The sequence below is a fragment of the Brienomyrus brachyistius genome, chromosome 1 (genome assembly GCF_023856365.1).
Source record: "Brienomyrus brachyistius isolate T26 chromosome 1, BBRACH_0.4, whole genome shotgun sequence".
Classification (NCBI taxonomy): Eukaryota; Metazoa; Chordata; class Actinopteri; order Osteoglossiformes; family Mormyridae; genus Brienomyrus; species Brienomyrus brachyistius.
The window spans coordinates 14,364,743-14,377,121 of NC_064533.1; the positions used below are offsets into that span (position 1 = coordinate 14,364,743).

The following is a 12,379-nucleotide window of genomic DNA, read 5'->3' on the forward strand; positions in this document are numbered from 1 at the left end:
TGTGCTGCTTTAACTTGGCGGGGGGGGGTCTTGCCACGTTGCTGTTATTTTCGCACACTTCCCAGACCGACCCTCATGCATAAATCATGGGCCTGACGCTTTGGAGCACGCGTCCGTAATCTGAAGGCTCACTTCCCCGGGGGATCCTTTCACAAGGGTACTAACCGGAACTGCTCGAGCAAACCGTGCCACAGGATAAATAGGCAGTGCTTTTTGTCATAATTAAGTTGCTTGGGGATATATATATATATATATATATATATATATATATATCCTTAACAGTTACACAGCAAACTAACAGTAATAACATTTTCCAGTAGTGACCAGGGACGTTCCATGGCCCCCAGCGCATAACGGCTGTCAGACACACAGAATATTGTCGCAGGTCTGTAGGGGAAAGCATGTGCCCACAGTCGAGGCACAACCTCCTTCCACAAGACCCCCGATTGGCCTGAACCTCTAACACGACATCATTTTGACCATAATTTGATAGTTCAGTGATGAGTCACCCTCAGTTTTCCTCATAGCAGGCTTTAGTCACCTCCTTCATGAATAAAAGGTAAACAAGGACCTTGTTATATACTGTAGTGGACGCCATAACGGAAATGGTTATGAGTCCCCAAAAGATGGCTATGTAAAAGTTTATATTTTTACATTCACATTTATTCACATTCGTCAGTCTTATTCAAAATTATTTAGAGTAGATGGTAGGATGACAATTTGATCCGTGCTCCCTGGGATTAAACAGCTGTGCCGTCATGTTTAGTAGTAATGCACTTAACAAACTACAAATTTAAGCAAAAAATGGCACAGTGGTGAGCATTGTTGCTTCACAGCCCTGAGACTACAGCTCAAGGCCCTACCTTGGCTCTGTGTGTGGAGTAGGCTTGGGCAGCGTTTAATTTTTCATACCTTCTAGACATTTCACCCGGTATATCGATTAAGACCGTATTAAAAAAAACAGGAAAAAAAAACGTAAATCATGTAGGCTACAGTAAACTCATCACAGATAAGCTAAACAGGCTGATCAGTGTGGAAGCTGAGCGCTACGGTAACAAGGAGTCAACTCCTTGCCGAAGAATTAAAAAGATCACCCCTTGTTTATTGACACCACTGTCACTGCCTAAGCTGCGGTCGCATGTGCCGTGTGTTTCACATGCGCTGTGCATGCACCATTTGCCAGTTCGCAGCACATTCATGGTACATTTTGTTTTTGTGGCATCTGCATTATTACTTGACTTTTCTTCTTACTGAAACCAGGTGCTGTGCATTACGATATATTGCCTCAAAGTCTATAAGAAAGTGGAGGAGTGTCTGTATGTTTTACAGGCAAAAAATATGCCAATGTGAATTGGCGCTTGTGTGTGCATGTCTGAGTGAAGGGTGTGTGAGTGTCCCTCGCAGTGGGTTGGCCCCCCATCCTGGGTTGCTCTCTGCCCTGCACCCATAGGCTCCAGACCCTGGACTGGACAAGCAGCTACAGAAAATGGATGGATGTAAAGGCTGAAATTAATTTGAGTAATAACATTGGCTGTTATTCCAGATGCAACCTGAACCTGCAATTGTTGATCTGAAACCAAAAATTATTCTAGAGGCTCGTCTCCACTAATTTATGTTTGAAAGACAAATAATAAAAAGAAAAGAAACCTTTATAATGAATGTTCAGGGATTCCACCCTGTATCTATTCATTAATTCAGGGAAGTCTTGGGTAATGGAATACCACAGACTCATGATTTTATCAACGCATGATGGTTTATTACATTAAAAAGCATGTTAACAGTCACAAGAGGATCAGAACGGTAACCTTTACACTCATTACTGCTAGTTTACAGCCACAATCATAGTTTTTCAATAAAAAGGTGATTCGCTTCCATCTTTTTCCATATTTATGGGAAATGAGGCTTGAAAACACCCAATAGGTAAGATTTACCGCCTGCTGTCACTCATGGCCTGGCTTAAGCTAATGGGACGTAGGGTAAATAAGTCAGGGAGTGACAGAGAGCGCTGGTTCCACCCACAAAGGGTTTCAAAGCCCCATTCATCTCCTCACATCACAGGCAGACACCTAACAGCTGGATAAAAGTTTCATATCTTATACAATCTGCCGCTCAGTTATGTGACTGCATTTTATCTAAAGGCACTCAGCTTGTGTGGATGGTTTTTCCTTCCTTTGATTAAGTTTACTTTTTTTTTGCTAATATTGGAAAAGTACTGAAGGCTGTGATTCCCCCCCCTCCCCTTCCCCCAACCTGGCCAGCTGTCATAGACACAAGCCAGACAATTGACATTTATTTGATGAATGCAATCCTCAGACGCAGGACATTCCGGAATAATACCCTCTATATAGTTAGTAGCAATTGAAATGGAATTAATGGCACCTAATGACAGTCATCAGTTGATTACTGAGGTAAAAATAGACTGTATAGTCATTTAGATGGAAGGTTCTGATGATTTGGGTCTTCAGACCTACTTGGTGGCTAGAGCTACCCATGTCTCCAACTGATACCTTATCAAACTAGGCATTTTAGGCATTTCAGGTCCTGGTGCTACAAATCCAGACCAAGATTTTGTTTCTACCAACCACTTGAGTACTCTGTGACTGTTTATGTTCAACTGCTTGGTAGAAACGAAATCTTGGTCTGAAAGGCCCAACTTTGTTTATACTGTATTCTGGGATGGATTGCCAAACGTTACTAACTGGCAACAGCAGAAGAGGTAACTTAGATCAGTAATTTTTCTTTTTATTTTCCAGTGAAAGATTGTGCTAACGTCAGTGATACTTTTAATTGAGGTTATGTAGCTAATGAGTCCAGCATTTTATAAAGACAATTTCAAACATCATACATTTCGAAAAGGTACCGGGTGTTAAATACTTACTTAGTCTGGCTAGAAATGTAAATGTGCTTTTTCTCAAACATTCCTCAATAATCCTGGAAGGCAATGCAAGCATTAGTAACCCACCTTGCGAGGTTAAAGACGTCATCAATAAGTCCAGCCCTGTTCCCCACAGATATAACCTGAGAAAGAAATGGGGGGGGGGGTATTTAATATCGACAGTATGGTAATACCCAGCAGAGACTGTGTACAGCAGAGTGGCGGCTGAAGATGGAAGGCCACATTACCGTGGGGTTCTTCAGAAGCTGCTTAATGAGAAGTTTCCAGTTCTGCAGATCGTAGTTGACTCGAAAGTAGCCAGTCTGATTGATGTTTCCAAGCAGCCACATGCTCTCATACATCAGGCTGATTTTGTGTGACTCTAAATAAAAAAATAGAAATACAGGCAAGAGCCATTTCTGATTATCACATTGGGAAGGTCATTGGCGTCAAAGACCAGCATCTTCACGGGAGCATGGCTTAAAAATAGGAGCTTGTTTATCAGAGTTCTTTTTTTAAGGTGGGTGCATAAGAGAGGCCATAACTCGTAGACAGATGTCAGCCTTATCATTAGCCAATGATATGTTTTGAATTGGTGAGTGACAGGGAGCAGGATATTCCGGAGGCCAATTAGCTTTCAGCTGCAGCCAGTGTCTCTTTGGTCCCACCCCTCCATACACTCATTATTTGTCCAGGTTCAAAGCAGTTCAAAAAAGGACCACAGAGCGAATGGCAGGTAAGGAAGACACTGGGAGCCTGAACACTATTGCACATTCATAAATAACGGGGCCAAAAAATGATTTCCCATCACCCAGTGACAAAAAAGAGAATAGTGCATTATGCTGATGTATGACGCATTCTTAATTGTAAGATTGTGTGTTCCAATTCCTTTAACAAAACCCATCTTGGTGTGTGGAATGAGTGAGGAAGAAGAATAAGAACGAATGATTTTTCAGAGGATTAAAGGGATCTGGAGAAGAAATCTGATAGTTAATATTTCAGGCAGCCCACTTGCACACAGCTTCATTATGGCCGCGTCTCTCCGCCACACATGTGCGCACATCCTCTAGCCAAGTCCTGGTGGAATCACTAAGTGGATCTGCTGACGGCAGTTTGATGTGCACGTTCGAGTCAACGGCAGCCAATTTTAAAGAAGAATTTAGCCAATGGCAGCCACACATATGCCACGTGTGACTCTGCCTCTTTGGGGGTCTGATTAAACATCGGTATGGGTTGTCTTAGCTCGCACTGCTACGGAGTCAAGTCCTCCATGAATTCATGTTAAGTGCTACAATAAGTAATTACAGAGGTGGACATTTCGACATCTGGATCTTCCCAGGGTGCTTTTCTGCTGGGAAACACCTAACAAGCTAGTTACAAAAATCCACTATAAACCAAAGACCTTGTGTGGATTACGGACCATGCAGGACTTTCGCACTCCATAAGTGGTTTGTCACCTTACCATTGTAAGGACAAAATCCTAATTAAGCCGAGTGATTGAGAACATGCGGCTCAGAGTGACACGGTAATTTAAGGGTCCTTAATTTAACTGCAGCCTTTACTGCAATGTATGCGCGGCTGTATAATTGCCCTGCTGCTCAGACCCGACGTTATAATTGTAATCGGAGTGTAAATTTTTCTGACCATGTTAGGAGAAAAAAAAATCAATAGGAGACAAGAGGCATTGACTTTACTTATTTGTGGTGCATGCACAGCTAAAAGGGCTTTTCACTATCTGCTGCACGACTGGCTTGTCAGGAAAATGGGAGGGGGGGATTGGGGGGGACAATAACAGCCACTGCCACCCACACGCACTCCTTGGGCTTGTTCACAGTGTGCCTGTTTTGCAGCAGAGGGAGGACCTGGCCAATGTGGATGCCTGTTTATGTACATTTACCTGTTCTGTTGGAGATCCAGATGATCGATTCTGAGGATATGTGAGTTGAATTTCCAATGGAGAATGAGAGGGGAATCTGCCACTGGAAACTGGAGAGAAACAAAAACGGTATAACATCACAGAGCGAATGCTGGATCCTCCTCTCCCGCTCTGAAGTCTGTGTGCGAGAAAACCGGCGGATTATAATGTCGTCCCAATGTTTGGGCTTCACATTAAACTCAATAACTGAAAGCTGTGCACTGTTCCGGAGCCGTCTGACACCTGTCTCTCCACGCTGCCCGTATCTCTGCTTCAGGCGTACTAAACGAAGGGGCTAAGTTGACTGACAGAACCTTCCCCTTTCCACCAGCTGTCACGTTGCTTTCTGCTGGTGAGATGATGAGGAACATTGGTGTGCATCCCCTGCACATAACAAGCCATTGGACCTTGACATAGAAGCCAAAAGAAAATGGATTTTGTGGGTCAGATGATGCCATGTTCTTTGCTGGTGTGGAAAACAGCAATGAGTCTTACGATTCACTAGTAAACGCTGCTCATCAATGTTTCACCTCCTGACGGCTACATTTCCAGCTCCGATCTGGAGCTAGTTATGCAGACTGTTAGCCGATGATGGGGGCACAAACCTTGGAAGCACGTAGTATAAGGGGGAATTCACCCACTTCCCATACTGACAATAAAAACAATTTAGTTGCCAGCTTACCTCTTCGGACTTCAGGGGAAAATAAAGAAGCAGAGTAGAAGCTGGAGTGTGAGAAGGCATCGCGAAAACAAGCCCAGAGCTATAAGCTGACAGCCCCACCTGCTGTGGCACCAGCCGCCTCTTTGGGAACCCATTAGAAGGCTCCGGAATCGACCAGGCCGCTGCTGTGCACAAACCGCTGAGAAAGGAAATGGTACGCAACTCGCACGCCCAGTGGAGACGGATTCATCAAGCCCAGCTGACGCGCGTGATTGATGCCATGGCTTCAGAACAAGTCCTGCCACCGCCATCATTCTTGGAACAATTTTATTTACACAAAAATACCGTATATATATATATATATTTTAAAGCATGCTATAAATTCATCTAATATTAAAAATTCACCCATCAATCTTTCATAACTGCATATCCAGCACTGGGTATCTGTGAGCCTACAAAATATCGGAGGAAGAGCAAGGCAGAAGACATGCAAGGACACACTAAGGACACCAACACCTCTGATTCTGGGGAACCTGGAGTAATGAAAGAAAAATCATGCAAACACAGTAAGGAACGCTAAAGATCAATGTGCTGCTACAAATCTGCTAACAAAGTTACAGAAACACCTAATTGATTGTCCTATCAAGCTTTTGCCTGTTCCAAAATCCATCCCGTTCCAGGTCAAAATCGCTCAATTACCAGCCACTCTGAAGATCAATGAAGATCAATTGACCTGATGAGATTAAGATCAGCTGAAGAACATCCATATTCCCCGAACAAAATGTTTCTCTCTGGATGCAGGCAACTCTCAGTCTTCACATCTGCAGATCTCTGGAGATCTGGATGATCTTGATCATAGCTTCCAAAATGGACATGGTATGGGTCTTACACATGCTCTAATGTCGCCGGTATTTGACTAAGGTGGCTGGAAATCACACAGATGATATTCTGCTGTTCTAAGTGTCTGAGATGCTTCCAGGAGAGCAGCTCAAGGTAGGTTCTACTAATCAGCTCCAGCATATTAGGTAAATATAGTGCACATGTGCTTTTCCCTCTGTTCATTTATATCCACACCAGAGTTAGACCATAAGCCGGGTAACACCGGTACATCCACCTCCTTCTTCCCAGCTTCTTCTGCCCTCTACTTTATTAAGCCCAGACTTCTGGGGCTTCTCGGTTGATTTCGAGGAGACCCTGAATAAAGTGAGTTGGCTTCAGGTGCAGGAATCTCAAAATAGCCCTGCCCACAATGTCCAGCTTTAACTCCGTTTTAATCTTTCACTCGGTGGGTGTGCGCATGAGTGTGGGCGGAAATCTCAGAAAGCAGGTCGCTAAGCATCACACAAGTTTAATAGTAATCTTCTTTCCTGTTGGTAGCTCAAATGCAGTCCTGTTTCACGTGGACCCTGCAGGTAACGAACTACACGGCCTGGCAGGCTTTTTGTGCTGGTTCTTTTACAGTGTCTCTGGGGTAAGAAGGTAACAAAGTAATTATTATCATGGGACCCGTCCAATAAGATTTCCCAGAAGGACGTTCAGCAGGCACCTTCGCAGCGACTTATGCAAAACCAACTGGGAAGCTCAGCCCAGACCCTTGACCATAAGAGAGCGTCATTCTTCTGAAGGCCGTCCTTACAACGTGTCACCTCTTCATGCTGCAACTCCTCCACCCTAACCCAACCTCCACCCTAACCCAACCTCCACCCTCATCTGATATCCGCGACTGGACAATGCGGCCCTTGTGCGGCGCCTCTCAGAGGACGTCACAGCGAAATAAAGACAGATGGATGAATCGATCATCACCCTCGCTGGGCGGCACACCAGCAGGGAACCCTCCGGAGTTTAGGAAATCGCTGCTCTGTTCCCTGTGCGTGCAGAAAGACCACAGCTGCTGGCATGTAACTCCCGGCATATGGGCCCCATAAACCGGGGCTATTTACGCACCATTACTCGATAACCTTGAATCGTCATTGATGTTTAGTCGCACTGCTAAGACGCACTGGCATCCCATCCAATGTGTTCGTTCCATGTGCTCCATGCTTTCTGGGATAGGCTGCAGCTTCACCAAGATTCTGCACTGGATGGATGGATGGATAGATGGATAAATGCTGGCACCCAAAGTGAAATAACACAATTTGCCTGGTAAGGCCTAGCATCGCCACATGTGAAGATGCAGCTGGATCCACCTGCTTGCTATCTTACATATGCTCTTATTGATTTCTGCTCTATGCCTTAATGTCCAATTTGAAGCTAGCAGGTGAGGTGTGTAGCGAAAAGATACAATTTGGCTCGTCTGTACCACCAAGTCCGCTGCGTCTGTTATGAAAAGTAACATGGTTTTGAACCACAGTCTACACGTCCACATTATAGAAGACTGTTTTTACTATTGTGTCAAAGGCTAGTGAAGTTAGATTTACAGGCATACTTTGCTACGGGGACAGATGAATAGTGAAACACAGAAATGGAAAACCTGAAAAATTGACTAGACGGGAGACTGGACAGAGTCGGCAGCATTTACTGAACCTGAAATATTACCATTCCCACAGAGACATATGGAAATAAGTAAGTTCTGCAACCAATATGGAAGTTCTGTTTGTTAATGGATCAGACTTCTTGGGTCAGAACCAGGCAACATGTCACAGAATCAATCTATTATCAATGCCTGCACTGACTAACGAGATCTATGACTTGTTTGGGGATGTACATATAAAGGAGAGTTCATGCTTGCTTATGCTAGAGCCCAGAAGAGATGCCTCCCACACATCCAAGAGGTACATTATACATACAGAACGATGAAACGGTCTCGGGCAGTCAAAGAAAATGATGTTTAAACGATCTTCATGTCGGTGTAAAAGTATGATTTTAAGTCTGTCAAAGTGCGTTAAGCATTTCAAACCCTCTCCTAACATCACCCCAGTATTGGCAGCAGCCACCCAGTACAGCCACGTGTTTTGTGACTTGACCACCAGGAAACCTTGTCTGGCAAATCAATACTTCATTAAGTTATTTAACTAATTCGGTTAATTAATTACCTGAGCTGACGGTGAAATTTTACAACATACATGGATTGGCTGGGTAGCCCCTAAGTAGAGATTTTGAAATGACGAAGGATGAAGAAATACTTCTTATTTATTTATTTCATTACTGTTAATTTATGATGTTGTATTATGATTTGTTGTTTTTTTTCTGCGCAAATAAACACTCACATTTTCTTTGGCTGCCTGAGAATTTTGCACAGCACTGTGTATAATGTAATACAGAATGTATAGATTATATATGAACATGATACCTGACCATTTTAAATTAATGCCATTTCAGAATTAGATCTAAGATAGAAGCCAGGTCCATTATGTTTTCCCCAGAAATGGCCGCTGGTATCTTACACATCAGGGCCTGATTTCATGCAAGTGAGACCCGTCTTCCTCTCGCACAACAAACCAATACAATACGCACCACCTTATAATGTCGTACCGATAGCAGGCATCCTTTTGATAAAAGGCCGAACACTGTGTTTATTTATTTATTTTATAGTGAATAATTAAGTGGACCTGCATCCCCATACCAGAACAGACATATCTGATGAGCTGAACTCAGCAGACAACAAAGAAAATGGCAGCCAACCTTTTTGTGTAAAATCTGATGATTCCAAGTGCCCACCCCCCTCCTTCTACTCATTTTTAGCTGCCTCCCCTCCTTCCTGGGGGTGGTGTAACAGTTACTTCACCTCCACCCCCACCCTCCACTCCTGCCACTCCTCCCAGCGTCCTGCCGGCCTTGGCTGACGGAGATCATGCTCACTCGGCGCCGGAGGCTTGCCGGAGGGGGCCCCACCCCCACTTCATATCGATTTCCAAACAGCCTTTCATTCTTAACTGCTGGTCCTGACCGGGAACACCGCGGGGGGGGAAGGGGGCCGACGCTGCAGAAGTGCGCATCCACGCTGTGGCGGCTGACAGGAGCACGGAGAGCGGAACTGTGGGCGGCGCATGTCGCTGCTTGCAGGCCTGCAGGAGGCTCCTCCACGTGCTGCCCGGCGGATCCAGATAAACGAGACGTGGGAGAACGCGTCAGGTGTACATCTGAGTTGCTTCTGGCAGAGCCAGACTTCGGCATCCTGAATAAAACAGGCATCCTGATTCGCAAAAAGTAAGAGCATCAGCCATCAAGCAGCCAATAAGAAGGTGAAAATCCACATAAACAGATATTCCCAGCATCCTTTGTGACTGATCAGGGTTTTGCTCCAGTGAGGTGGTGACAGTGCATGGAGCAGCGGTATTCCTTGGTGGTACAACTGGAGGCGAAATCCAGAAGAAAGACACCCAGATGTGAATATCCCCCCGAGCACGGAAATATCTCCAAGCAGTCACGTCTGTGCATGCGGATGGGTGACAGTAGCAGACCAACTGAAACACGGCGGAGGGAGATTTACCCGAATCTCATGTCGCGTCAGGTGGACGGTGTGACTTCCTAAAATATCCGTGTTTTTAAGGGCCTGTGCTGTAGGTGAAGGTGACTCTGATTTCTACATTGTTTCACTTCAGCCAGGACCCGAACAAGCCATTCCTAAACTGGTTCAGAAATGATGCTCAATAATTCACCTACAGTACACATAATGAAAGATTAAACGAAGGATATTTTCAAGCTGTGGCTCAATCTGACAGAAGAACATAGCTGAATGGATACATCAAGTCTGATAGATACAAGCATGTTGGCTCAACCACTTGGAGACCAGATCGGTGTTGGCTTATCCTCATGGTCCATCTTCTTCACTCCAGATCCACTCTTCCCATGAGTGCCTCTCCTCCCTCTCTCTCTCACAGCCTCTCGCTCCTGCCCACGCATACAACATCAAACCTGCTGACTGTAGTGCTACCACCCGGCCCGTTCTCAAATGCCAAAAACCACTGTTTCACAAAGTCAAAGAAAAACACAGAAAATAACTGAGAAATACTTCAACAGAAGTATTAACGACGCACCAACACGGCTACAAGAGCCTTGGTGTCTGGGGAAGGAGCCGGGCGGTACTTGAAGGCACCTAGGGGGATTACCTCGCCTTGAAGACGTCCGGGTTCCTGGTTTTAGCGTCCGCGTCGTAGACGAAATGCTCTTGGCTGATGATGACGCTGTTGTCCAGGGAGTCATTCTTGCTGATGGTGACCACAGGGTAGCCCATCTGTAACGTCCAGCAATCCATCACCTCCTTGATATTGATTTCCTTCCCCTCCCTTTGCAGGGCCTGGAAGGACAAGCAGCCAGATGTTTGCCAACAACAAAATTAAAAAGACAGCCAGCTTAGCCCTGTCAAAAGTAATTCTATGGGTATATCAGGGTGCAATGAAACAGAGAATGACTATAAACCCAGACTCACTTCAAACGTCTCGTTACAAAACATGTGAGGGTGATTCAGTGGGCAGCACTGTCACCTCACACCTCCACGGCTGGGGGTTTGAATCCCACATCTGGCTCTATAATGGAACCACGTCTCAGGTGTTTGATCTCTAGACTGCAGGTTAATTAGAGGCATAAAGACTGTTTATCCACGTTAAATTATGGGATTCAAACATTTCATAAGCCTCCTTCCTCCAATAGTCTCATTTAAATATGATTATTATAGGAACAAACACGACTCTCTAATAAATAAGCTCTTATGGAAGATGAACGGATGGATGCTTATAGGTGCAAATAAATTATCAGGTGTTTGTAATCATCAGCTCTGTGTAGCCACTGCATTAGACTGAACACGTGGGCAGGATTATCTATAATTCAGCAAAGTGAAAGCAGAGGAAAAACAATGCATTCGCATAATGAATAAATAATGAACGAATTTGTCTCATTTGCTCATTTTTTCGGGGGCGAGTCGGGCTCCTTCACGGCGGCTTTGCTTCGTTTTTATTTCATCAGCACGACGACTGATTAATTCTTTTGTCAATAAATGTCAGGCTCCCTCCACGTTCCGAAACACTTAGTCGCCCCACGGTGTCGTCCGCAGAGGGCTCCGTGTTTAAATATTTACCGACAAACAAACGGCCATAAATATTTATCTGTTCCACGGCACGCCCGGCCTCTTAATCACCGTGACGTGCTTTCGCTTCCACAGGCCCTGCCCTCACGGGTAAATAAACGGAGTGGATAAATGAGGGTGCGAGTAAATTACACAGCCTGCAGAACCGGCACGCAGGAACACAGACTTAGGCTCGCCTGCCTGGCTTGCTCCCAGCTCCCTGGGGCACCGACGGGCAGCAGGATAAGATCGTTACACAGGAAGGGGAGGCACGGAGAACTGGGGTGCAACAGTGTGGCTGAGCGCCGCCTTTGGGGCGTGTCAGGCTGCTGCGGCAAACCACATCCCTTTAACAGCCAATGACGGCCCAGGATTCCAGCAGCCAGCAAATGACTGGCTGTCGTGGGCAACTGATGTCAGCGGATTTGTGAATTGGCTAAGGATGTGAACTAAGGATGTGAACTAAAAGCACTGATCATTATCCACTATAGCATTTACAGTACTAGCTCCTTTAACAACTTCAAATGAGAGGATGTGCGATAACTTCCTAAAAGTCAATGAAGAAAAAACAGAGATGATAATTATAGACCCCCAGGCAATGAGGGAGAAGGTAACATCAAAGCTGGGTAGCCTAGTCACCCAAACCGAATCACATGTCAGAATTCTTGGCGCAATCGTGAATTGTGATTTGTATTTTAAAAGCCATATTCAGTTTGTTACCAAGACATTTCTATCATTTGAGGAACATAACGTCAGACCTTGTTTTTCACTAAAAGATGCCGAAAAGTTAATGTACGCTTCAATTACTAGTCGCCTCGATTATTGCAACGCGATTTTTGCCAGCTTCCCCAGTAACACCACTAAGAAATCACAGATTGTTCAAAACGCAGCAGCTAGAAAACTAACGAAAGCAAAAACATACTTTCA

At 44.9% G+C, this 12,379-nt stretch overlaps 1 protein-coding gene across 1 annotated transcript in view; it reads right to left on the bottom strand.

Moving 5' to 3' along the window:
- Window positions 1-12,379, bottom strand: part of LOC125706401 (thyrotropin-releasing hormone-degrading ectoenzyme-like) — a 104,128-nt gene that overhangs the window by 19,688 nt on the left and 72,061 nt on the right. The window contains exons 9-12 of the mRNA XM_048973124.1: window positions 10,500-10,687; window positions 4,773-4,861; window positions 3,124-3,257; window positions 2,963-3,018 (exon numbers count right to left, since the gene is read on the bottom strand). Coding sequence (XP_048829081.1) covers window positions 2,963-3,018; window positions 3,124-3,257; window positions 4,773-4,861; window positions 10,500-10,687 — 467 coding nt within the window. The remainder of the gene's footprint in view (window positions 1-2,962; window positions 3,019-3,123; window positions 3,258-4,772; window positions 4,862-10,499; window positions 10,688-12,379) is intronic.